Here is a 27,884-nt window from a genome sequence, read left to right on the forward strand (position 1 = left end):
CTCTAGGAAGGGATGCAAGAAAAAGCCTAGGAACTATAGACCTGTGACACTAACCTCTGTGGCAGATGAGTTACTGAAGAGGATTCTGAGGGATAAGATATTTTTGCATTTGTCTCGACAGAGGCTTATGTGGGCTAGTCAACGTGGTTTTGTGTGTGGGAGATCGAGTCTCATGAATCTTTTGGGGGAAGTAACCAAGATGGTTGATGAAGGTAAAGCCATATATGTTATGGACTCAGCAAGGCCTTTGATAAGGTTCCACATAGTATGCTACTCTGGAAGGTTAGATCGCATGGCATCCAGGGAGAGCTAGCTGGCTGGATACAGAATTGGCTTCATAGAAAGAAGCCAAGGGTGATGGTGGAGGTTGCTTTTCGGACTGGAGTGGTGTGCCTCAGGGATCGGTGCTGGGCCCATTATTGTTTGCTTGATTAGTAAATTTGCAACTGCCACTAATGTAGCTGGTATCACAGATGTTGAAGATGGTTATCAAAAATTTCAGCAGGATCTAAATCAGCTGGGCAAGTGGATTGAAGAATGGCTAATGGAGTTCAATGCAGATAAGTGATATGTTGGATTTTTGGGAATCCCAAATCAGTGCAGGACCTTCACAGTGAATGGCAGGACCCTTGGGAGTGTTGTAGAGCAGAGTGATCTAGGAGTACAGGTACACAGTTCTGTGTAATTAGCGTCACAGATAGGGCGGTAAAGAAGGTTTTTGGTACATTGGCCTTTTTCATTCAGTGTATTACTTATAGAAGTTGGGACATTGTGTTCCAGTTGTACAAGATGTTGTTATGGCCACATTTGGAGCATTGTGTTCAGCTTTGGTCACCTTGCTGTAGGAATGGGTGTCATTTGAGCTGGAGAATGTGCAGAGAAGATTTATGACGATGTTGCCAGGACTCAAGGGCCTGAGTTATAAGAGAAAGATTTATTCCTTGTCAAGACTTTATTCATTGGAGTGCAGGAGGCTATGGGATGATCTTATAGAAGTATATAACGTTATGAGATGAATTGATAGGGTAAATGCACAGTTTTTACCCAGGGAACGGGAATCGAGAATCAGAGGGCATAGGTTTACGGTGAGAGGATGGAGGTATGTGGAATGAGCTGGCAGCGGAGATAGTTGAGGCAGGTGCGATAACAATATTTAAAAGACACTTGGACAGGTACATGGATAGGAAAAGTTAAGAGGCCAAATGAAGGCAAATGGGATGAGATCAGAAGGGGCATCTTGGTTGGCATGGACATGTTGAGCTGAAGAGCCTGTTTCTGTACTGTATGACTCTAACACCACCAATCCCACATCTCATGCTCTGTTCACCTTACCAGCCACGGTCTCTCCAGCCTGCACATGGTTCCTGGATAACAGAAACGCTCTCACTAAACATGAATATTGCCTTGTACAAAGTCTAAGGTGTTACGGTAGTTCAAAACTTTGGTGCAGGGTGGTTCAAGGTCCCAAAGGTTGTTGGGAACAAGCTGTTCTTGAATCTGGAGCTAATGGTTCTTGGGCTTCTATACCTTCTTCAGGATGGTAACACTGAGATGAGAGGGTGGGCAGGGTGGTGTGGCTCTTTGATGATATGAGGCGCCTTCTTGACACAGCGCCTCTTGTACATCCCTACGATGGTGGGGGGATAATACCAGTGATGGACCAGGTCAAGAACAAACTGCTGGAAGAATTCAACAGAGCAGGCAGCATCTGTAGAAGCATCGGGATGGTTGACGTTTTGTGTCGAAACCCTGCATCAGGACTCTGCGTTGTTCCACCAATTTGTATTTTGCTCCAGATTACAGCATCTGCAATCTCTTGTGTCACCAGTGCTCATGAATATATCTGCCACAAGAGGGAGGCATTGTGCAATCTGCCACAAGGTTTGGGGAGGCACGGTGGCGCAGCGGTAGAGTTGCTGCCTTACAGCGAATGCAGCGCTGGAGACTCGGGTTCGATCCTGTCTACGGGCGCCGTCTGTACGGAGTTTGTACGTTCTCCCCGTGACCTGCGTGGGTTTTCTCCGAGATCTTCGGTTTCCTCCCACACTCCAAAGACGTACAGGTACGTTGGTTAATTGGCTTGGTAAATGTAAAAATTGTCCCTGGTGGGGATAGGATAGTGTTAATGTGCGGGGATCGCAGGGCGGCGCAGACCCGGTGGGCCAAAGGGCCTGTTTCTGCGCTGTATCGCTATCTATCTATCAGAATTCTATCAGCAAATGCTGAGTGGTTCGGATGAGCTTCTAGCAATGATTAGGCTGTTCAGCATGTTGTTACTCTTTGCAGACGGGGCTGAAGAAACCATCATGTTGCAGCGAAAGTTGCTACAACTCCTAACTAGATTTAGGTTTATTATTGTCACATTCCGAGGTACAGTGAAAAGCTTTGTTCTGTGTGCCATCCAAACAGATCAGATGTACCATACATAAATGCAATCAAGTCAAACTCAAGCACAATAGATAGAGCAAAGGGGAAGATACAGAGTACAAAATATAGTTCTCAGCATTGCAGGGCATGAATACCATAGACAAAGTCCAATGTACACAAAGGGGTAGAGGTGAATCGGACAGAACACGAGCTGATGGAGGGTCGATTCAGAAGGCCGATAACGGAGGGGAAGAAACTTCCGGAGTCTGGTGGTGCGCACTTTCAAGCTTCTGTACCTTCTGCTCTATGGGAGCAGGGAGCAGAAGGAATGATGGGTGGGACAATTCTTTGATTATGTTGGCTGCTTTTATGATACGATACGATAACATTTTATTTATCCCAGGAGGGAAATTGACCTACCAACAGTCATAAAACACAAGATACATGAAACATGAAATTAAAGTGACGAGTGGAAAGGATTGGGGGTGTGCAAAGATTGGGGGAGGATGGGGGGGCCAGAGGGGGAGTCAATTACAGCCTACCCCACGACAAGGGAGAGGGGTTGTACAGTTCGATAGCCACAGGGAAGAAGGATCTCCTGTGACGTTCTGTGCTGCATCTTGGTGGAACCAGTCTGTTGCTGAAGGTGCTCCTCAGGTTGACCAGTGTGTCATGGAGGGGGTGAGCTGTATTGTCCTAGATGCTCTGCAGTTTGAGGAGCATCCTCCCCTCCAAGACCACCTCCCGTGAATCCAACTCCGGCCCCCAGGACGGAGCCAGCCTTCCTGATGTGTTTGTTAATCTAAGCAAGCATTTGGTGTAGATGGTGTCAATGGTGGGGAATCTAGTCTGTGTGACGAACTGGGCTATAATCTACAATTCTCTGCAATTCTTGTGGTCTTGGGCAGAGCTGTTCCCAAACCAAGCTGTAATGCAACACTGAACTAAAGAGAATGTTAAAGGAGGACACAGGAAGCAGTTTGTGGGCTCACCCTGAGACCAACCGAGTAGAACGTAGATAAGGCATAACGTAAGGGGTAAAAGTTTCAAGATGCAATAAATTCTTGGATTTCAGGCTATTGCTCAGGGTTTATAGAGGATTGACAGTATCGCTTGACGTGTGTGTGTGTGTATGTGTGTGTATGTCAACACTAATAAACTGGAAAAAATAGTGTGCTGAGGAATGTGTCCACCTTCCTAAGGAAATGTTGTAGATGGCTTCACTTCTAGTGTGGGGAAAATTAAAGTCCCTATTGAAGATTTCTAGTTGGATTGTGTAACACAGGAACTGCATTCTTAGAAATAACGCACAGGAAATGTGGACTGGTAGATTAGCAAAGCCACACTCACCAGGTTGTCTTCAGTTCACATGAGTCCGCTGAGGTCCTCCAGCACTGTATTTATAGACAATAGACAATAGGTGCAGGAGTACGCCATTCGGCCCTTCGAGCCAGCACCACCATTCAATGTAATCTTGGCTGATTATTCTCAATCGGTACCCCGTTCCTGCCTTCTCCCCATACCCCCTGACTCCGCTATCCTTAAGAGCTCTATCTAGCTCTCTCTTGAATGCATTCAGAGGATTGGCCTCCACTGCCTTCTGAGGCAGAGAATTCCACAGATTCACAACTCTCTGACTGAAAAAGTTTTTCCAGACACGTTAGAGGCAGGAAACATGTTCCCAATATTGGGGGAGTCCAGAACAAGGGGCCACATTTTAAGAATAAGGGGTAGGCCATTTAGAACTGAGATGAGGAAAAACTTTTTCAGTCAGCTCCTGCACCTATTGTCTATTGTCTACTGTCATCTCAGTTCTAAATGGCCTACCCCTTATTCTTAAACTGTGCCCCCTGGTTCTGGACTCCCCCGACATTGGGAACATGTTTCCTGCCTCTAGCGCGTCCAATCCCTTAATAATCTTATATGTTTCAATAAGATCCCCTCTCATCCTTCTAAATTCCAGTGTATACAAGCCTAGTCGCTCCAGTCTTTCAACATACGACAGTCCCGCCATTCCGGGAATTAACCTAGTAAACCTATGCTGCACGCCCTCAATAGCAAGAATATCCTTCCTCAAATTTGGAGACCAAAACTGCACACAATACTCCAGGTGTGGTCTCACTAGGGCCCTGCACAACTGCAGAAGGACCTCTTTGCTCCTATACTCAACTCCTCTTGTTATTAAGGCCAACATTCCATTGGTTTTCTTCACTGCCGGCTGTACCTGCATGCTTCCTTTCAGTGACTGATGCACTAGGAAACCCAGATCTCGTTGTACGTCCCCTTTTCCTACTCAAGATTTCTTACTCAAGATTCCACATCTACAGGAACAGTGTCTTGAAGATGGACACAAAGTGCTGGAGTAACTCAGCAGGTCAGGCAGCATCTCTGGAGAAAAAGAATAGGTGACATTTCAGACTATCTTCATTGACCTGAAAGTAATCTGATTAAATCACCTGACCCTGGTAGCAAACATGGAATCTGAGAACAAATCATGCTGGGTGTTACAGGATTTGGGATTTATTTGGAATGGTCCACTCTATACACTTTTTCAGAATGGCTTAAGTTAGGTCATTGGATATGGTGTTCACTTTGATCTATTTAAATGATTTATTATCCCATACTTGTTATTGTTGTTCTGTCTAACTACTAATTGGATAAATCACGTCCAGCTGCAATTTATTGTTTATCTTCCTCTCCTTGTTTATCCTGGCATGTCGCTAACTTCAGGATTTAATTTGGAAAATTGATACTAACCTTACTGTGATTTATGCTCTCAACACAACTCTGTACGTGTGGGGGGGAGGGGGTAGGGGGTGTGTGGAGGGGGTGCGTGGAGGGGGTGCGTGGAGGGGGTGCGTTTGATTATTGACAGTGCCAGAACTGCAAACTATACACTTTTCTTCTGTGACTTGTCTTTTGAGAACGTATAACTCACAAGGACACACGCCTTGTGCCTCCAGTATTGTAAGTTTTAATTTCAATAAAAAATAAGCTTACTGCCATTGGAAAAGACTTTGATTTTTGAAAATTCTGAAAGAAAAATAACTGTTATTGCAGCTCCGACCATCGAGAAACTTCTGTACTGCAATGTTCCTTGTTGTTTGTGTTCCGGCAGCTCTACACTGTGGGCCGCCTGTGTGTCGTGATCTCGCCTGAGCCCAGCCATCACCTGTACATCATTGTTATGTATTATTCTGCGGCCTGACCACCCACCGACTGGGCATCTCTCCCCGGTGGTCTTGAGGCCATACATGTTCTCCCCTCTGTTGCCATGGCGCCTGACCCCGTGCCATGGTGCTGGCCCCGTTACCATGGCGCTGTTTCCCCTTGTTGCCATGGTGGCCACCCCGTTGCCATGGCGCCTGACCCCATTGCAATGGTGCTGAACCTCATCCCATCACCAGGGGACACCATCACCAGGGCGCTGGATCTCATCCCCCCATTGCCATGGCGCTGGGCCCCATCACCATGGCACAGTTGCGCCCTTCACCATGGTGCTGTTTCCCCCATTGCCATGGCACTGAACTACATCCACCTGTTGCCATGGCGCTGGACCTCCGTTGCCATGGCGCTGGACCTCATCCCCCCACCGTTGTCATGGCGTTGTTGCCATGCGCTGTTCCCCAGTTGTCATGGCGCTGTACCCCCAGTTGCCATGGCGCTGGACCCCGTTGCCATGGCGCTGTTTTCCCCGTTGCCATGGCACTGAACCACATCCACCTGTTGCCATGGCGCTGGACCTCATCCCCCACCGTTGTCATGGCGCTGTTGCCATGCGCTGTTCCCCCAGTTGTCATGGCGCTGGACCCCCGTTGCCATGACGTTGGACCCCCGTTGCCATGGCGCTGGACCCCGTTGCCATGGCGCTGTTCCCCCAGTTGCCATGGCGCTGGACCCCGTTGCCATGGCGCTGCGCGGGCGGGTGCGAGTGCGAGCGCGAGCGGAGCGCGCATGCCCAGTGCCGGGCGGGCGGTCGGCGCGGTGAAGATGGCGGGTGGGGTGTCGCTGCTGCCACCGCTCTGTATCGTGCTGGCCCACGGTAAGTGAGGGCGGCGGGACTGGGCTTGTCTTTCACAGTGACTGTGGCCGCGGCCGGGGACGGGGGACTGTTGTGCATTTGCTGCTTCCTTCTCTCCGGAGCGCGGATCTTTGCGCCGTTACTTGTCTTTGCCGCGCTTGTGGTCCGGGCTGTCAGACGTCGCCGCTTTCTCCTCCTCGCTGAGAATTTGTGGAGCCAGAACAAGTGATGTTCAATGTCACTCTGAACCCTGCACCCTTTGCAATGCCCCCGAATAAGGGTCTCCGCCCCAAACGTCCCCCATCCCTTCCCTTCCCTCCAGAGATGCCGCTGAGACAGTTACTCCGCCTGTCCTCCCTCACACCCCGGGCGGACTGCGTGCAAGGTTCTACATTCTAAAGGGTGCAGAGTTTAAAGTATAATTTAACACACTTTATTACAATCTTACTCCAGCGCGAACAACTTAACATAACTCGTTGCAAAGTTTGACACAAGAAGCTGGAGTAACTCAGCGGGACCCGTCACCCATTCCTTCTCTCCAGAGATGCTGCCTGTCCCGCTGAGTTACTCCAGCATTTTGTGTCTATCTTCAGTTTAAATCAGCATCTGTAGTTCCTTCCTGGATATTTCGTTGCAAAGTTATTCCAGTTCAAGCAGTAAGGGTAAATCTACTTAACAAATGTGGTAGGAACTCGTTGTCAAAGCAGTTGATGTGATGACATTGAGTGATTTACTCGTAGTGTTGTGATGTTGAAGGGTGTCTGTTGTTCAGCTGCAGTTAACTGTTGTGGTTGCTGTCAAACTGTTGGTGAAATGTTGGAATAGGTACGTTGTCCCCCCATGGTATATCTAGTTGCCGTGCTTAGACGTAACCTAATAATTCTTGGATGTGTTTCTGGATGGGAACTGGTTGCTGCTGGCTAAGGGCCAGTTGTCGTTGAAGCGAATTTATCCTCTGCATATTCTCAACGAGCTTAGATACAGCGTGGAAACAGGCCCATCGGCCCACCTTGCCCACACCGACCAACATGTCCCGGCTACACTAGTCCCACTTACCTGTGTTTGGCCCATATCCCTCCACCCTGTCCTATCTGTGTACCTATCTAACTGGTTCTTAAATGCTGGAATAGTCCCTATCTCAACTACCTCCTCTGGCCATACACCCACCATCCTTTGTATGACAAAGTGACCCCATTGATTCATATTTAATCGTTTCCCTTTCACCTTGATGTAATGGTCATTTGCTCTGCCTAGAAAAAAACTGAAAATGTCTGAATTTAAATATAGTAATCTTAAATTACTTTTGTGTTTTTATGAATTGTCCGTATCAGTGGAACTTGAGTGCATTGTCACAATTTTCTTTGCTGCATTTTATTCAGTTTAAAAAATATAAACTTAAAGTGCGTGTGACGCCTACCATTAGGGATCTTAAAGTACCGCCCTTACTTTGACGTTTAATTCCTCAATATTTATAGTACACTTATCTTTCCTTGCAAACACTCATAAGTTTCCTGTTTTATGTCTCCTCTGTACTTCTACTATTCCTTTTAACTATGCTGTTTATACATAGAGATCTGCTGTTCAATTTCAGTTTGATCTCTGCTACCATTTGCTCGAGAGTCCGATGAGGCTCTGATTTTAAATGTGTTCTACAATATGTCCACATGTGACCGAGATTACCTGGTACCAGGAGTGGAATTTCAGTGTAAACAGTTTTCATATTTTCTCTTTGGTTTATTCATTTCAAAGAGTGAGAGATCAAGAGTTAAAAACAGTAAATTGTGGGGATACTCAGCAGGTCAAGCAGCACATGTGCAGAGAAAAAGCTAACCTGAAGTGTTGATTCTGACCTCTCATTACAAGTTATCCTTCTGCATTATAATTTCATGTTATTATTCTTATAATCTGAGATTATAATTGTGAACAGTAACATTTGATTCTAGTTGATCATAGACTGCTGTCCCTGTTGTGGACATTGGATTTTTTCTCTGTAACTATGCTAAAATGATGAAAAACTACTGTATATTCTACAGTCTGGTGTTTTTTTATTTGCCTGCTGTATTTGTGATTGCAGTCATGTATGGTATTATCTGATTTAATTGGATAGCATGCTGTTCACTGTATCTCGTAACAGATGTGAATGACTTGGCTCGGGTTGATCTCAAGCATTCTGCATCATGGAATCTCACAGCATTCCACCCAATGTCCACACTGATCAATAGACACCTTTCAGTATTTTTCAGCCTTTTATGCCTAAGCAATTCAACGGTACATCTAGACACTTCTTAAATGTCATCAACAACCTGGCTTCAACTACTCTCTGGAGCAGATACTTACCACTATCTTGGGGGGTGCTTATCATATCATCTTTAAATCTCCTCCCCACCCTCTTCCTTACCTTAAATCGAGGTCCTCTGGTTTTAGCTACCTCTGAAAGGGGAAATGTTTCCTGCAGTCTATGTGTATCCCTCATAATTTTAAATATCCCAATCATGTCCCATTTTAACCTCCTCGGCTCCAGACATAGCTTCTCCAATCACTCCTCATAACTGATCATCTCCATCCCAGGCAATGTCCTAGTGAATCTCCTCTCTGGAGCTGTCACATCTTTCCTATGGTACAGTGACCTGGACTGCATGCAGTACTCTGACTGAGGTTTGACTAAGGTTATGGAGTTGGAGCATAACCTCACTACTTCTGAATTCAGTGCCCCAATTATTGATGTCCAATAACTCAAATGCTTTCCTAACTACGTTATCTACCTGTGTTACCACCTTCAAGGATCTATGGACGTACACCAAAGTCCTTCGGTTCCTCAATAATACTCCTTAAGACCCAACCATTCACATTGTATGTTCTACCCTCATTGGCATTACCTCCATTTACCTTTTTTTCAGTTCATTTCACGACCACATCCGTATCTTTCTGCAGCTTAAGACTGTTTTCACGGTATTACAACTCTACCGATCTTTGACATCCGTGAACTTGCAGTTTATGCTACCTAATCCCATATTCATGTTTATTATAAACAGCACTGATCCTTCTGGACGCCACTAGGCATAGGTATCCAATCGCAAAAACAACCCTTTACCATCATTCTTGGTCTTCTAATGCCAAGCCAAATTTAGATCCAGTTTGCCAACTTGTCCTACATCTCAAGAGCTCTAATCATTTGAACCAGCCACCCATATGGGACGTTGTCAATGGTCTTACTAAAGCCCAATATACGTATTGAATCTTCTCATTTATCTTAAACCTTTCTGCCAGTAATTTTCCGTGACCCTTTATAGCATTCCTAATTTCTTTTAGCTGCTTCCCTACACTTTTTTAATATTCTTGACAGCTTCCCTTTTCATTAGTTCCTGATGCTTAACACGTTTCCTTTTTTCTTTTATCCGCCCTTAATATCCCTCAACATCTCCATTGTTCCTTCTACCTGTTAACCCTGGCTTTTGCTCTTAAAGGAAAGTGCTGGCTTTGAACTCTTCTTCTTTTTCTTCGTTGAATGGTTCCCACTGTGCAGATGTAGACTTCCTGCAAGTCGATGCAGCAAATCTACTTTTGTCAGAGCCTCCTTAATGTTAACAAAACTAGTCCATCCCTATCCTTTTCCATGACCACTTTAAAATAGACGCTATCTAGTCGCTATCTCCAAAATGTTCCAACACAGACACTCCCTCCACTTCAGTAGCTACATTCCCAAGATCAGGTGCAGTAATGCTCCTTCCCTAGTTGGTCCATCCACATTCTGCATCAATAAGCTTCTCTGGACGTGTCTCAATAATTCTGTCCCCACTGAGCTTTAACACCATCAATCCGAGTTAATATTCTGGAAAATGAAACCTTCCAATATGGTAACCCTACTTTTAATGTAACTCTGTTTGCCTACATACATTCTACTGCCACCTGTTGATCGGACTATAATACCTGTAGCAAAATGATAACACTCTTTTAGTTTCTAATCTCTGCCCATGTGGCCTCGTTGAGGAGCTTTCTAGGATATCATCTCTCATAACTGAGGTAATGCAATGTTTGATGAACCTCCTGCCATTTTGCTCCTGTTGTCTTGCCGAAAAATTCTGTACCCTGTGGTATTGAGTTGCTGGTCCTATCTGCCCTGTGGCCATGTCTCAGTGATGGCAATAATGTCGTAGACCCCCTTGTTAAATGTGCCCTGTCTTAATAGTTGTTAACTCTTAAGATGATTGATAATCTTTTTTGAAGAATAATATGTGCCCAAATAAAAAATTGAACTTTTTATCCTGTGGTTATGGAATTCCCACCATCAGCCATAAAGGAGGGGCAAGACTAAACCTGTAAGCAATTCCCAACATCCTTAATTCTCATCATTGTGGCAGGAAATCAATCTCATTTAGTTTGTGTAAACTATCGTCATTTGGTTCAAAAAATAAACACTGATAAAAGATGCACCAAAATTTGTTTTGCACGGAATTGATGACTTTTTGAAGGCAGACAGTTCTTTTGCTGATTGGGATCTTGGTCTGGCCATTCAGTTAACCCATTCAGTGGTAAGGCCCATGTACCTGATTTGTTGTAAGCTGCATGCAGAAAAATGGAATTAAGTTTATGTAATTCGTAATTTGGAGGCAGTTATTTAAAGCTCTGAAGAGTAGGGACATATTTATGCAGATGGTGGTAAGTCGCTAATTCTCTACCTCGGAGTGTTATGGGGGCTAGACCATTAGGTAAATTTTCAGAGGAAGTAGGTAAAGTGTCAAAAGATCAGGAAATTGAGGACTGGCACAGAAGAACACAAAGCCTGGAGCCGATAAGCCATGTTATTCAATGACAGCACAGGCTTGAAAGGCAGAGTGGCCTACTCCTGTTTTCTTATGTTTCTGTGAACAAATAATTCACCGAACTGTGCGTTGTTTGTGTGAAATATTGATTCATAACTGTTGTAAAGTAACACATCATTTGTTTCAACGTTCCATTTGTTTATTTGTTTGAACATCACAGTTTTCAGAATCTACAATAAGAAAAATCATATGTGCTTCCAGAATTACTGAAGTAATCTACACTGACAATGCTAATTTAGTTTAGTTAGCTAATACAGTGCGGAAACAGGCCCTTCGGCCCACCGAGTACACACTGATCAGCGAACCCCGCACATCAATACTATCCTACAAACACCAGGGGCAATTTATATTCATACCAAGCCAATTAGCCTACAAACCTGTATGTCTTTGAAGTGTGGGAGGAAACCGAAGAATCGGAGGAAATCCACACAGGTGACGGGAAGAACGTACAAACTCCATACAGACAGTCCCTTCAGTCGGGATTGAACCCGGGTCTCCGGCACTGTAAGCGCTGTAAGGCAGCAACTCCACTGCTGTGCCGGCCACCTGCACCACCGTGTTCAGTAATAGCCAACAGAAAATCTCAAATTTCTGTCAGAATCAAGTGTTTTTGTAAAGATGCAGTTATAAAGTGGGACCTCTGATGCTTTACCTCAGCATGTCCTGCATTCACATAATTAATGGAACATTGCAAGTAAGAGGTGGTACATTCAGGCTAAAAATGCTTCAACTAAAACTCTGTTGTCTATTTCTGTCCTACTTAATTCTGTCCCACAGAACAACAATAATCCTGATTAACGTAGTTAACATTAAAACAGTCCCAAGTGGGTGCACATAAAGCTTAATGAGATGTTTGCAATTCATCGAAGATGTTCATGTGTAATTTTGTGCAATTCATAATGACTGAAAACAAGATTATTTTGTTTTGTGGTGGTGGGCAGCAACCTGGAAGGATTAAAATGATAGATTTGAGTGCTGTTACTTTGCAATTTGATTTAATCATTTTGCACATAGATATCTTTGTGCCTGGGAAATATTTTCTTCAGGAAGGGAATGTAGAGAAATCCATGCACAGCTTGTGTATATTGGGCACTAGTTATGTGACAGCATCTCAATGGACAAAGTAGTCTTTGTTCTCAGAACAAGCCACTGATCATGCTGCTAATTCCTCAACAAACAACTTTTTTATTTTGAACAATAATAGCTTGTAAGAAAGCAAGAACACAACTTGATGAGCACAAATAACGCTTACTTTTAGATCTGAGCCATATAAATTCACAGAAAAGCAAAGGTTCCCATCATTTTTTTTGCACATTCTCAAAAAATATATAAATCATGCTTCAGATTGCAACATTTCAGAGACATAGAAACAGTGGTTAATATACTGGTTTAAAGAACTAATGGGTTCATTACCCATTGCTGAAGTTATTCATTTTCAATCAGGGTGGTGCACTTGGTAGAGATTTTGCAGCATTTCCAGCAACCCAAGTTCAATCCTGACCTCCGATGCCAACTGTGTGGAGTTTGCATAATCTCGAAGCCGCTCCCCCTTTGTAATTCCTCCTGCTCCAGCTCTATGACCATTGGACATTTCCTTGATCATCGTCTGCTTTGGTCTGAACTTTTCACACCTTACATGCACTTTGTACCCTTCTATATCTCTGGTTTCCCTCTCCCTGACTCACCCATTCCTTCTTTCCAGAGAGGCTGCCTGTCCCTCTGAGTTACTCCAGCATTTTGTGTCTATGTTAAGTCTTTAACATTGTTAAAGATTGTTTCATACACATCTAATTAGAAGTAATTAGCCCTATGAAGAAAAGCAGCTTTTAACACGGGTTACATGCCCTTCACATGCAACATTTGTAGGAGGCAAAAGATTGCTGCCACAACTGTTTTCATGTGTCCAGATGGTGATCGGAATTGCTTTCATTTCCACCATGGATTACCTAACAGTGATCCTGTGGGCTCCAGAAGACAAATGGGAACATGAAGAAAGAATCGAGAGGCAAAAAATCTTTGAAAGAGGATATTTCCAGAGAAGGGGAAGAAGGGCTCTACTCAAAGCTTTTTCCCAGCCTCCCCAAATGCTCAGGGAACCACGCTACAAAACATCAATCTATTCGTGAAGAAGGATCTCGACATGCTACGTCACCCAGTCCTCCTCTCCAGAGATGCTGCCTGTCCCGCTGAGTTACTCCAGCATTTTGTGCCAATCTATTCGAGAGGGTATGTTAAGAAAATGTAGCTTGGTCGCCTTGTAAGAGTCTCAGCACCAATGTCACGTAATTGCTCATTCAGACTCGCAGGCGATGAATTCTGTTATCTTGAGTGCTAACAGTGAAATCAGTGTGCTACACGTATTAGTGCTACATGAGGAAGCTGCTGAGAGACTTCAGGGATTTAGGCAACCTAATAGAATGGACAAGAGTAGATGTAATGTGGGGGGAAAAATGAGGTCATCACTTTGGTATTAAATTTTAAAAACAGAGTATTTTTTAAGTGGTGACACATTGAAAAGCATTTGTCCTTCTACACCAATCTCAAAGCTAACACGTTTCAGCAAGTAATTAGGAAAGCATACAGTACACTTGCCTTATTCCTAGAGGAATGGAGTACAAGAGTAGAGGTCTAACTCCAAACCATCTGGAGCATTGTGTATAGGTCTGGTCTCTGTATACAAGGATAATTGGAGAGTGCAGTAAATGTTGTCCAGATTGATTCTGGGGATTATGATTTAGTCTTGTATAGAGAGATTAAGCAGACTAAGGATGTTTTTCTTTTGAGTTTAGAAGAATGAAAAGTAAGGACTGAGCTCATTGAAATGAGCAAAATTCTAAGCAAATTGAGGAATATGAGTCCATGAAGGAAAGTGGTGCTGAGGTAAAATATCATCCGTAATCTTATTGAATAGTGGAACAGGCGGATGAGGCAAAATAATGTCCTTCTGCTTCTCTTCCTTGTGATCCTTTGTTCTCAAGTATGCTTCATTAAGACCAAGGCAACAGATGCAGATCCTCTTTGTTATACCATCTGAGTGCAGATTTTTAAGTGGGGAATGAGTTTGTGAATCAGCAAGAAATATTTGGTATTGGAAAGCAATCTAATTTGCAATGTTAAGAAAACTTTAACATTGCAAATCATTGCGGATCATTTATATTCTGGATGCTAACCCTTGATTTCTGATATGTGAACGAAAATTTGTGCCGTCAAAATTTAGATTTAATTACAGGAGATGAGATGTTTATTATTTATATTAGATTCTGTATGATAGTTTTGTTTATATTAAAAATTGCATTACAGATTTTCTCAGTGAAGAAATAATGACTGGCTTTATAGTATTTGGTGTGTGGGACTCTTGGGTTGCGTAAGACGTGACTACAGTAATGAAGATTTTTAAAGGATTTTTCAAGACTGAAAAGTTAGTTACCAAAATACAAACATCTTCAGGAATTACAGAATAGGGTAGCAGCTAGTTAATTCAAAGGACATCCAGTTTACATGTAATCTCCGTGCAATAATTAGATATGTTGTCTTCAGGAATGTATCTGCTGTTGCACAGTGGGAGGCCACAAATGCAATTTGCTTTGGATATTAACAAGTCAAATCTCTTCTTTTGACACTTGCAAAATACTTACCTAACAATATAATATCCACTGATACCTTAAGGCCATCAAAAATAACCAGGCCATTCTAACTCTGATACAGAGAAACTACAGATGGGGAGAACAGTAGCTAAACAGTACTAATTGATCCTCTTGAAATTGTTTCCTTCTGATTTACAGAATGTTCTCAGAAACGGAACCTTGCGTAATCTGGGGACTGCCTGCATGTAAACAGGATGAAACAATCATAGAAAATTGGAGCATCAGTAGGTATTGGCCTCAACTCCAATATCCTGGCTGTTCCCCAGAACCTGAGATATTTATTTTATTCAAAAATCTATAAATGAAAGAAAAACACCTGGCAGATAAGTGAAAATGCTGGAAACGTCAGACTATTAAATCCAAAGAGTTTCTATGTTACAATGAGAACTTCTCTTATATTCTGTAGGAAGGAGCAGCAGATGATGGTTTAAATCGAAGATAGACACAAAAAGCTGGAGTAATTAAGCGGATCAGACAGCATCTCTGGACAAAAGGAATAGGTGACGTTTTGGGTCGAGACCCTTCTTCAGAAGATGGGTCTCGACCCAAAACATCACCCATTCCTTTTCTCTAGAGATGCTGTCTGGCCCGTTGAGTTGCTCCATCTTTTTTGAGTCATACCCCTTATATTCTCTTGAGTATGGAAGAAATGACCCATTCTGCTTGATCTCTCCTTTTAGGGCAATGTCGTCGTCCCCCCCCCCATTTCAGGAATCAAATTTGTGTTTGGCTTTTACAGTGAGTTTTAGGGTGGGGACACAACTAAGAAACTCACAAATCATGTTAAGTCATTTGTTTTTCGATTATTTTTAGGGTTTTTTTGTAAATAGAGCCAAGACTTAATAATCAAAACAGATCCATTGTATTTGGTGTGAATTTCTTCAAACTTTTGCACAATCAGCACAGCTGCAACAGGGAGATACAAATCCCAGCAGTTCCTGTACGGGCTATATCCTGGCTTTGTGAGCAGGATAATAGAGAGTCTGTCTCAGCCAAAAATTAATTCACGATTGATATACAAAGTCTGATCCTGCATTTAATATTGTTCAACGCTGAAGCTGTTTTTCTTTTGCATCCCATTTTCCTGATGTAACCATCCTTTCAAGCTTGTAAAACGCAAATTTGTTGAGCATGATTGGACAGGAAAATGTGAAGTAATTTACTTGCCCCCTTGATCAACTTAACTGATGTAAAGTTTGTATTAGTGCATCAGTCAATGAAAGGAAGCATGCAGGTTCAGCAGGCAGTGAAGAAAGCCAATGGAATGTTGGCCTTCGTAACAAGAGGAGTTGAGTATAGGAGCAAAGAGGTCCTTCTACAGTTGTACCGGGCCCTGGTCAGACCGCACCTAGAGTACTGTGTGCAGTTTTGGTCTCCAAATTTGAGGAAGGATATTCTTGCTATGGAGGGCGTGCAGCGTAGGTTCACTAGGTTAATTCCCGGAATGGCGGGACTGTCGTATGTTGAAAGGCTGGAGCGATTGGGCTTGTATACACTGGAATTTAGAAGGATGAGGGGGGATCTTATTGAAACATATAAGATAATTAGGGGATTGGACACATTAGAGGCAGATAACATGTTCCCAATGTTGGGGGAGTCCAGAACAAGGGGCTCAGTTTGAGAATAAGGGGTAGGCCATTTAGAACGGAGATGAGGAAGAGCTTTTTCAGTCAGAGGGTGGTGAAGGTGTGGAATTCTCTGCCTCAGAAGGCAGTGGAGGCCAGTTCGTTGGATGCTTTCAAGAGAGAGCTGGATAGAGCTCTTAAGGATAGCGGAGTGAGGGGGTATGGGGAGAAGGCAGGAACGGGGTACTGATTGAGAGTGATCAGCCATGATCGCATTGAATGGCGGTGCTGGCTCGAAGGGCTGAATGGCCTACTCCTGCACCTATTGTCTATTGTCTATTGTCTATTGTCTATTATGAACCTTTGAAAAATGACAAATCTATCATTTGCAACTTGCACACTGAAAATTATATTAAATATAACTATAAACTTGGGTAGACACAAAATGCTGGAGTAACTCGGCGGGTCAGGCAGCATCTCGGGAGAGAAGGAATGGGTGACGTTTCGGGTCGAGACCCTTCTTCAGTCTGAAACGTCACCCATTCCTTCTCTCCCGAGATGCTGCCTGACCCGCTGAGTCACTCCAGCATTTTGTGGTCTACCTTCGATTTAAACCAGCATCTGCAGTTTTTTTTCCTAACTATAAAACTTAATGGGGCAGCAAAGTGGTAAACAAAAATACACTGCTGATGCTAGAAATCTAAAACAGAAACAGAAAATGCTGGAAATACTCGGCAAGTCAGATACATCTGTGGAAAGAAGCAATGTCTATGTTTCAGTTTGCACAATCCTTCTGATCTCTGACCTGAAATTTTGGTTGTTTCTCTTCCCACAGATGCTGCCTGACCTGCATTTTTTCCAGTGTTTTTTAGGTAATCAGTAAATTAAATCATTTCAAAACAAAATTGTAGACATTGTAATGTGTGCCTCTGAGGGAATTGATGTGAGATAACAATTCAGGTAACATTTATTCACTCCATTTCCTCTTGAGTTTTGGTGGACACTGCCTTCTATGAAGTAGGAAATCTATAATTGATAGGAAAGAAAACAGGATGCCTCTATCCTTGGGGTATTATAATGTCAGGATTTGATTGAATCATGAAAAAACAGAATTGCAGATGCTGGTTAATACACAAAAGGACACAAAATGCTGGAGAAACTCAGAAGGGTCTTGACCTGAAACGTCGCTTATCCATGTTCTCCAGAGATGCTGCCTGACCTGCTGAGTTACTTCAGCACTTTATGTCCTTTTAATTGAATCATGTTTAATTCCAACAATAAGAAATAACTTTGAAAAGTCATCATTTTTTTAAAATTTCTCCATGCGGATAGGACATGAATGGGGAGAAAAGGTGCGCGTTAATGACTGTTTATTGTTGAGTTTTAATAACCGGCTGGATGTTTTACCACATTCAAAGAAAGAGAACAGGCATTAGTCAACTGTGGATACCTGGGGGGAGAGAATATTGCAGCCCTCTTGAGGGAGAAAGATCATTCATTTTCTCTAGAGATATTAAGGCCCAAGCTGCATTATGTGGATAAATTAATCAGGATGAGTTTTGCTTCTAATTTCATTGTGACTATACTGGAGAATGTGAAAGGAGAATTGTATTTGTGGATAGACACAAAAAGCTGGAGTAACTCAGCGGGACAGGCAGCATCTCTGGAGAAAAGGCACGGGGGACGTTTCGGGTCGAGACCCTTCAGACTCGTCTGTAATTGTAGTTTTTATTAAAGTTTAACTCATTTATATAGTGCTGTAAAATTGGGTTAGCAGTTCACATGGGTCAAACAAACTGGAATGGGCCTATGCTCAAGGTAAGTGTTAAAAGATTGGTCTGAAGCAATTGATAATAATAAGAATTTTATGAATCTGGTGAGGATATCACGGATTGTGATTTGGTGTTGTTTGTGTTTGTTGGTTTACTTGACTGGACTTAAGGTCATAAGGGATAGGAGTAGAATTAGACCATTCGGCCCTTCAAGTTCACTCCACCATTCAATCATGGCTGATCTCTTTCCCTTCTAACCCCATTCTCCTGCCTTCTCCCCATAACCTCTGACACCCGTACTAATCAATGATTAGGCTTGATAAGCCAAAGGAATGTTGGCCTTCATAACAAGAGGAGTTGAGTATAGGAGCAAAGAGGTCCTTCTGCAGTTGTACAGGGCCCTAGTGAGACCGCACCTGGAGTACTGTGTGCAGTTTTGGTCTCCAAATTTGAGGAAGGATATTCTTGCTATTGAGGGCGTGCAGCGTAGGTTTACTAGGTTAATTCCCGGAATGGCGGGACTATCATATGTTGAAAGACTGGAGCGACTAGGCTTGTATACACTGGAATTTAGAAGGATGAGAGGAGATCTTATCGAAACGTCTAAGATTATTAAGGGGTTGGACACGTTAGAGGCAGGAAACATGTTCCCAATGTTGGGGGAGTCCAGAACAAGGGGCCACAGTTTAAGAATAAGGGGTAGGCCATTTAGAACTGAGATGAGGAAAAACTTTTTCAGTCAGAGAGTTGTGAATCTGTGGAATTCTCTGCCTCAGAAGGCAGTGGAGGCCAATTCTCTGAATGCATTCAAGAGAGAGCTGGATAGAGCTCTTAAGGATAGCGGAGTCAGGGGGTATGGAGAGAAGGCAGGAACGGGGTACTGATTGAGAATGATCAGCCATGATCACATTGAATGGCGGTGCTGGCTCGAAGGGCTGATTGGCCTCCTCCTGCACCTATTGTCTATTGTCTATTGATAAGACGACTCCTCCCAGCTCAGTGAAGTTGAAGGGCTAGTTTCCATACTCAGTAAGTAAAAAGGGTGAAGAGAATGGCCAGGGTGTCCAGCATCCTTGACGATACTTCCAGCCTTCCTGGATGGAAGGAAGTGACCCATCTGTAAAATGGACTGGATGGAAGGAAGTGACCCATCTGTGAAAGACTGAGCTGTGTTCAGCACTCTCTGTGGGTTCAGGTGTTCCTGTGTATCTGGAGCAGACCAAATGACTATTTGCCCCTGGGAATGGTGACTCCAGTCGGATGTTGTGTACTTTAAACCAAGGTCGCGGAATAACCTAAAGAACTCTAACAGGAGACAAAGCCAAGGTAGACACAATGAGCTGGAGTAACTCCGCTGGGCAGACAGCTTCTCTGGAGAAAAGGAACAGGTGACGTTTCTGGTCGAGACCTTTCTTCAAACTCAACCCGATACGTCACCTATTCCTTTTCTCCAGAGATGCTGTCTGACCCGCTGAGTTACTCTGCCTTTTTGTGTCTATCTTCGGTTTAAACCAGCATCTGCAGATCCTTCTTAGACAAAGCCAAGGTTGTGGCTCCCTCTCCATTTAAAGCTTGGAAACATTTAAAAACAATTTTTAAACATGTCTGATTTAATGTTTTTTTAAGCTTCATAATATCTAATAGTTAAAAATATCTTGGCAATAAAGTGAATAAAAATGATAAATAGGCATAATAAGTGAAATACTACTTTTTCCTCAATTCCAGGTCAGAATTTCCCATTCAAGATTCCAAGCTAATGCCTGGTCTGCTTGGCTTGGGTTCACAGAGGTGGTTTCCCCAGCATGTTTAGGCACTGCTGTTGCCTGCACGTTGTGTCCACCAGTGGAACGAAGTGGCAGATGTACGAGCATCTGTTACTCGGCTTATCCCAGACTTACTTACCCAGGAGCAGCTGATTGCTTTTGTTTCCCTTCAGAACCATTAGTACAATTCAATCAAATATCCAAGATAATCAATGTAAAACTGTTTTGGAATTTGTTTCCTCCTGATTCAGGATGGGTTTAGGAGCTCTAACGACCACATTTTGTGTGTTTTCTGGCATTTATCTTTGCTTGCTGGGTTTTGTAAACTGCTAACAGTCATTGAAATAAATCATTAGATGCTGGATGATTTCTGCTTATAATGACAAACAATCATAGAATTTTTTCATTTTAAGGAAGAAAAGTACTTCAATAGTCTTAGTTTAGTTTATGTTTAGTTTGGAGTTACAAGTTGGGAACGGGCCCTACGGCCCACTGAGTCAACGATGACCAGTAATCATCCGTACACCAGTCTATCCTACACACCAGGGACAATTTACAGAAGCTAATTAACCTATAAACCTGCACATCTTTGGGATGTGGGAGGAAACCGGAGCACCCGGAGGAAACCGGAGCACCCGGAGGAAACCGGAGCACCCGGAGGAAACCGGAGCACCCGGAGGAAACCGGAGCACCCGGAGGAAACCGGAGCACCCGGAGGAAACCTACGCGGTCACGAGGAATTTATACAAATTCCATGCAGACAGCACCCGTAGTCAGAATTGAACCTGGGTCTCTGGCGTTGTAAGGCAGCAACTCTGCCGCTGTGGAGCCTTTTATTGATAATTATATCCATTATGTTAATATAAGAAAATAACTGCAGATGCTGGTACAAATCGAAGGTATTTATTCACAAAATGCTGGAGTAACTCAGCAGGTCAGGCAGCATCTCAGGAGAGAAGGAATGGGTGACGTTTCGGGTCGAGACCCTTCTTCAGTCTGAAGAAGGGTCTCGACCCGAAACGTCACCCATTCCTTCTCTCCTGAGATGCTGCCTGACCTGCTGAGTTATTCCAGCATTTTGTGAATAAATACCTTCCATTATGTTAATAATTGGAAGGAAAATTGTCTCTTCATTAAAAGTAGATGCTGTGATCACAAATATTTTGATGTAATAATGCAAGTAAACTAAAAAATCATGAAGTAAGTAGATCTACCTTCCTTTTAAACACCCAAGCTGTAGATTTTATCACAGTGGAAGCCATAATATCAAATTCAGAAGCACGTAACTTTTGCGGTACCTTTCCAACCCTTGTATTAATGGCGAGAAAAATATTGCGCAACGTGCCTGACTTTATAAAGTATTCTTATTCCCTACTGATTAACATAGATATTCAGGAAGCCTTTGATAAGATTCTTAAGGAAAGGCAGCTGCAGAAGTTGGACATCTGAATCATACGTAGGGAAGGAAGCGGCAGGAAGGAAACTGTGATTCTTATTAAAATGATTGGGTGGAGGCATTTATTAAGTAGAGTGCCTGAGGGAGACATGCTGGAGTGCTATTTCCACTTGCAGAAATACAAGAAATGAAAGCAGATGGAGGCAATTTGGCTCCTCATGTCTGTTTCTGCCATTCAATATTATCCACTTCTGACTAACCTTTTACATCACTGCCTTTTCCCTGCATTGATCTTGTAGGCCTTGAACATCTAATATATAAAAGGATTCTCAGCACAACATGGAGAATTTCCAATGGTTTGAGAGTCATCTCTTGGCAAAGGCAGACAAGAAGTTTGAAAGTTGCTATGAACTTCAATGTGCAAGCATAGGCTTTGGGCAGCTGAAGGAATGGATAAGTGAAGATAGAAATATCCAATATGGCACCTGTGGTCTACCAAACAGCAGCAATCCCTGCTCTTCTATACACCAGGACTACACCAAGTCTCAGAGGTTATGGGGAGAAGGCAGGAGAATGGGGATAGGAGGAAGAGATAGATCAGTCACGATTGAATGGCGGAGTAGTCTTGATGGGTCAAATGGCCTAATTCTACTCCTATCCCTTATGACGTTATGACTATTACAGAAGACATAGAAGACACTGAAAAAATACCACCCATGCTGATTTTGCCCAATCTTCCAACTTCACTGGATGGATAAATTAACCAATGTAAGTGTCCTTTCCCAGGCCCCCATCCACGGTATCAAGGCCCTAGCTACACTCAATTGGCTATGTTAAGCAGGCCAAGCCCATTGTATGTCTGACCAGAGAGGCCCAAATAGGCACTATTTAGAGCCCCATCATGAAAATATTACCAGGCAAAGAGGGGAAGGGATTCTAGGATGTGCTTGAAGATGTGCTTCGAGAACCAGAGGACATAGGTTTACGGTGAGGGCAGAAAGATTTTGATTGGAACTTGAGGAGTAACATTTTACACAAAGAATGGTGGGTGTATGGAACGAGCTGCTGGGGAGGAGGGAGGTAAGGCAGATACTATCGTAAGAAAATTTAAGAAACAATTAGACAGGTACATGGATAGGTTAGATTTAGAGGGATATGGGCGAAACGCAGGCAGGTGGGAGTAGTATAGATGGGACATGTTGGTCGGTGTGGGCAATTTGGGCTGAAGGGCCTGTTTCCACGCTGTATGACTGACCTCCTGACGAAACATAACATTTTCCACTAACACGTAGGATTCTTTGGCCCATGACTGCTCAAGGCACAGAAGGAGCATTCTGGTTTGTGTGGAGAAGCTTGAGAAGGAGCACGTTTCCTCATCAGTTGCAGCTGCCTCTGCCCTCAAGCCCTTCGTGCTTCACCCGAGGACGTCTGTAATTCCCACATTGGCCTTATTAGCGCGTCACAGAACCCACAAATCCGGAAACGGAAACAAAACATCCTTAATCCCGAGGAGCTGTCTAAAAGGAGGAAGATCTTCTTTGTAATCAGTAATTTGTAATTGTACTCAGTCGTGGTAGTGGAGGGCAGTTGAGAATCAGCGTTCCTGTTTTTTTGACATTTTCTTTCATTCATGATTTGATAGGAACAACACTAAACAGAGAGGAGCCTACTTCACTGGGTATTTGACAGAAAAAAACAGTCAGTGTCCCCAAAACAATGCCTTTACATTTATGTCAATCTTAATCCAGATTAAGGTTGCCCCCTTTCATGTAATGACCAAACGAGAGACTCCAAAATTAAACAGGGTCTCCTTTTTTCCAGATTTATACAGAGAATGAATGAGGAAGTATTAAGGGGCACCAGTAAGCATGTAGATATACCTGTAGTTATTTTACTACCAGCGGACGCATTCAGGTAAACCAGGCAAATTATCTCAGCCCATTCCAACAGGAGTAACATAAATACTGTAGAAAATTGGTTTGTTTAGGTACAATTACTGAATTACTAGATAATGCAGTTTAATTGATTGATTTGACTTTGTGAAAGATACAATTGCCAATTTGGACATTTTAACCAAAATAAAAATAAGAAACTGCCGGGGATAGTCAGCAGGTCAGGCAATGAAGTGAGAGAAGATGTTAACATTTTGGTTATTGATGTGAAATAATAACTCTGGTTCACTCAGCTGGTCCCAGACCTATTGAATATGCCCAGCATTTCATGTTTTTTCAGACTTCCAGCATTACTTAGAAATTTAAACTTCCCTTTTCCAATGCTTTACCACCTGACTTAAGGGAGCAGAAAAGATTTTAAACTGAAGGACGGGGGCAAATGATTATAGTTGCTAAGATATAGTTGTTTGAACAGTAAAGGCAAGCTATCATTTTGAGAAATGATAACCATCCAGTGGCAGGAAGGGAGAAGGAGTACAAATCTAAGAGTAAGTCTACTGTTGAGGGGAGAAATTACAGACATAATCAAAAGGATGTGGCTAAAAGATCTGCATTTGAATGTTTGTAGCATTCGTAACGAAACATGACCGATAGCAATTAGAGATAGGTGTCACCTGATGGCCATTATAGGGGCAAGACTGGAGAATGACTTGTTCGTAGCCCGGATATTGAAAGGTACATGCTCTTTAGAAAGTGCAAAAGAAGGTAACACTAAGAGGAGTGTCATGTGAACTAATGATGGCCTTGGTGCAATTGAGAGGAGTGAATTATGCCCAGCAAAATGGGATACTGAAGGGCGGTACAGTGGTGCACTGGTTGAGTCGCAGTCTTACAGCGCCAGAAATCTGGGTTCGATCCGGACTACGGATGCTATCTGGAAGGAGTTTGTACCTTTTCCCTGTGACCGCATGGGTTTTCTCCGGGTGCTCCATTTTCGTCCCACATTCCAAAGACGTACAGGTTTGTAGGTTAATTGGCTTCTGTAAATTGTAAATTGTTCCTAGCCTGTAAGAAAGAACTAGTGTACGTGGTGATCGCTGATCGGGGCAGACCGGGGGGGCGGAAAGGCTTATTTCCACGCTGTATCTCCAATGTAAAGTCTAAAGTCATTTGGGGAGGTAAGAAATAATAATGGGAGTAACTACATCTGTACACAAAGGATGAAGGAAGAAATAATGGTCTTGTCAGAAAGTTCTGGTGATAAAATCTCCAACCTATACAGAGACTGGAAAAAAATCAGATAGACAGAGGTTGCCTGGGTGAGGAGTTCATAGTGTTTCAGGATTTTTTCTTTAAATAGCATGCCCTGAGCTGCATTGTGGCCAGCTAGTAGAGCAGTTAGCTCATAGCTCCAGTCATCTTGGTTCAGTCCTGATCTTGGGTGCTGACTGAATGGGATTTAATTTACTTTCCGCAGGGTGCACTTGTTTCCTCCCACATCCCAAAAAATGCACAGGTTGGTAGGTTAATTGATCTTTGTAAATCGCCTCTTGTCTCTGTGTGACTTGTAGAATCTGGGAAAATTGATGGCAATTTGGGGAAAGTAAAACTGGGATTAACATTGTTTTACTGCAAATGGGTGCATGATTGGTGTGGACTGCATTGGTAGGATGGCACGATGCTGCAGCAGTAGAGTTCTGTCTTACAGCGTAGATCGATCCTGACTATGGGTGCTTGTCAGTACGAATTTAGTGCGTTCTCCCCATGACTTGTTTGAGGTTTTCTCTGGGTGCTCCGGTTTCCTCCAACACTCCAAAGATGTACAGATTTGTAGGCTAATTGGCTTGGTATAATTATAAATTGTCCCTAGTGTGTTGGATAGTGTTAGTGTACCGGGATCGCTGGTGGGCGCGGACTCAGTGGGCCGAAGGGCCTGTTTCCGCGCTGTTTTTCTAAACTAAACTAAATGAAAGTAGACTCTGGGCCAAAGACTTTGTGACTGCATGCTGTATGACTCTCTCTCACTGGAGCCAAGCAGAGCGCAGGTTACATGTATTGTGCAAAGAGTCTGGATTAGTTAACAATCTCAAAGTGAAGGCACCGATAGGAAGGATGTGTAGCAATAGAGAGAGTGCAGAAGAGATTCACCTGGACTAGAGGACTATATTTATTAGGAGAGATTGTATAGGCTTGGTTTATCCTCACTGGAATGCGGACAACGGGGTGATCTTGTCCAGGCTTTTCTCCTTTTAGTCGTGTGGTGTTTCCTCTGGGTGCTCCGGTTTCCTCCCACATCCCCAAGACATGTAGGGTGGTAGGTTAATTGACATCTTGTGTGCAGTGAGTGATAGAATCTGGGGGCAGTTGATGAGCATGTGGAGGGTATAAAGGTAATGGGATTTAGTGTAAATGGTTGATGGACAGTGCATCCACTGGGCTGATGGGCCTGTTTCCGTGCTGTGTCTCTCTCTCTTATTGTCTCTCCACTGACATATTTTGTTTTTTAATGAAAAATGTTAAAGCAAGGTGGTTAGAAAACCTCAAGGTGTTCAGACAAAGTCATCAAACTGTTATGTAAGGACAATCCTGCCTGACCAATTTATTCCCATTCTTCAAAGAAGTAACATGTGCATTGGATAAAGGTGAACCAGTGAATGAACTATATTTAGATTTCCAGAGGCACTTGAAGCGACTGCATCAAAGGTTGCTGTGGAAAATAAAAGCTCATGGTACAGGACTTAAACATGTTGGCGTGGTTGGAAGATTGGCTGACTCCCAGGAAACAGATGGAAGGCATAAATGGATATTTCCCTGGTTGGCAAATGTAACAGTTGGTGAGCACAAGATTCAATGCTGCGTTCCCAACTCTGTAACGTCTGTAAATGAGGGGGACCAATGGTTCAATGGTTCTTGAGTGTCTCATACGCACAGCAGAGAAACTTTCTTTGCACAACCCACAAATGCACAGTCGCCATATTTTGGCGCCATTTACAAAGAAAAAGTACAAAGCTCACGTGTTGGAAGTGCTGGAGCGCCCCCGATCCAGGTAAGCCCCAGGCTGCTGCAGACCGGCGACCCGACATCCGACCCGCACACCTCTGTGCCCCGGGGGCACCACCAGCTGCTGATCTTGAGGGCGCTGGAGGCAATACCCTCGTCCCTCTGATACTCCATACATGTGACATTCATAAACCTGGTTACGAAAGGATATAGGTACAGATGCTCCCCGACTAACGATGCTTCGACTTACGATATTTCGACTTTACCATGGTGCAAACACTGGGCAACGGCAGAGACCGGTAGCTCGCTTCCGCCACGTGATCATGTGTATTAAATGCATTTTGACGTACAATATTTTCGATTTCCGATGGGTTTATCAGAACGTAACCCCATTGTAAGTTGAGGAGCACCTGTATTGGCAAAAGGAGAATAACACAGAAAAATATGAAATTGTTCGTATTGGTGGGAAAAATAAAAACTTTGCATCATCGAGATATGAAGACATTTCCGAGCTGATATGCAGAGGTGTCTGAGTCCATGATTCACGAAAGGCTAGCAAGCAAACACTGCAAGTAACTGAAAAAGCTAATGGAATGTTATTGTTTATTGCAAGGGGAATTGAAGGCAAAGGTCGGGTGATACAGTATCCGTTATTTAGAACATTGGTGAAACTGCAACTGGAGTATGTATAGAGTTGGTCTCTTTTTTAAAAAGTACATAAATGCATTGGAAGGAAATTGAGTAAACTGTTACATGGGCAAGGTCTTATGAGGATAGGTTGGACAGACTAAACTTGTATCTATTGGAGTTCAGCCCAGTGAGAGCTCTTGACAGGACGAAGAGGATGGGAGAATCTAGACCAAGGAGGGACTTCAAAAATAATGGGTAGCCCATTAAAGGCAGAGCTGAAACTGAGGGTTTAAATGTCTCTTCCTCAAAGGACAGTGAAGATAGTCTTTGAATATTTTTAAGGCTGTGTGAGATTCTTGAGTTAGATAAGCACAGGGGAGATATCTAACCAGGCATGGGGAATTGGATATGTGTAGGAAGGAACTGCAGATGCTGGTTTATACCAGAGATAAACACAAAATGCTGGAGTAACTCAGCGGGTCAGGCAGCATCTCTGGGGAAAAGGAATAGGTGACGTTTCAGGTTGGAACACTTCTTCAGACTGAAAGATAGAGGTGGAGGACAGGCGGGGTCTTTTCTTGCCACCTGTTTTCCACACCCCATCCCCCTCCCCCAACTCACCTTTCAGTCTGAAGAAGGGTCCAGAACTTTGTGTCTTTCATGGGGAATTGAAGTAAACTTGGCAGGCTTGAATGATTGGGTGGTTGACATCTTTTAATTCAAATGTTTGTCTTTATGTGGTTCCAGTGGTATTAGAATTAGATTGATATAGACGGGTTGCATTACATCTCCCAGTACAGCAACTTTAAGATTTTCCATCATGTATATTTTTAATGGCAATTCAGCTTGAACTCATAGTCATATTGAAAAAAATACTAATTGAGGACATGGTTCCCAAAACTATGACGTACAGAAAAGTGCACATTGCGGACATCAAAAAGTAAAATCTAGTCTCCAAAGGAAGTAAGTAATTGTGATTCTTATTACTAGAGACTGGAATGATATATAAACATA

General features: G+C 43.2%; 2 protein-coding genes across 2 annotated transcripts in view; one reads left to right on the forward strand and one right to left on the reverse strand.

Annotated features, from left to right (window-relative positions):
• rps25 (ribosomal protein S25) overlaps positions 1-27,884 on the reverse strand; it is a 244,761-nt gene that overhangs the window by 17,646 nt on the left and 199,231 nt on the right. The window lies entirely within an intron of this gene.
• The window catches only part of jam3b (junctional adhesion molecule 3b), a 43,183-nt gene continuing 21,578 nt past the window's right edge, over positions 6,280-27,884 (forward strand). The window contains exon 1 of the mRNA XM_078426539.1: positions 6,280-6,409. Within this exon, the coding sequence (XP_078282665.1) occupies positions 6,322-6,409 (88 nt within the window). The 5' untranslated portion in view covers positions 6,280-6,321. The remainder of the gene's footprint in view (positions 6,410-27,884) is intronic.

This window comes from Rhinoraja longicauda, chromosome 32 (genome assembly GCF_053455715.1).
Source record: "Rhinoraja longicauda isolate Sanriku21f chromosome 32, sRhiLon1.1, whole genome shotgun sequence".
Lineage (NCBI taxonomy): Eukaryota > Metazoa > Chordata > Chondrichthyes > Rajiformes > Arhynchobatidae > Rhinoraja > Rhinoraja longicauda.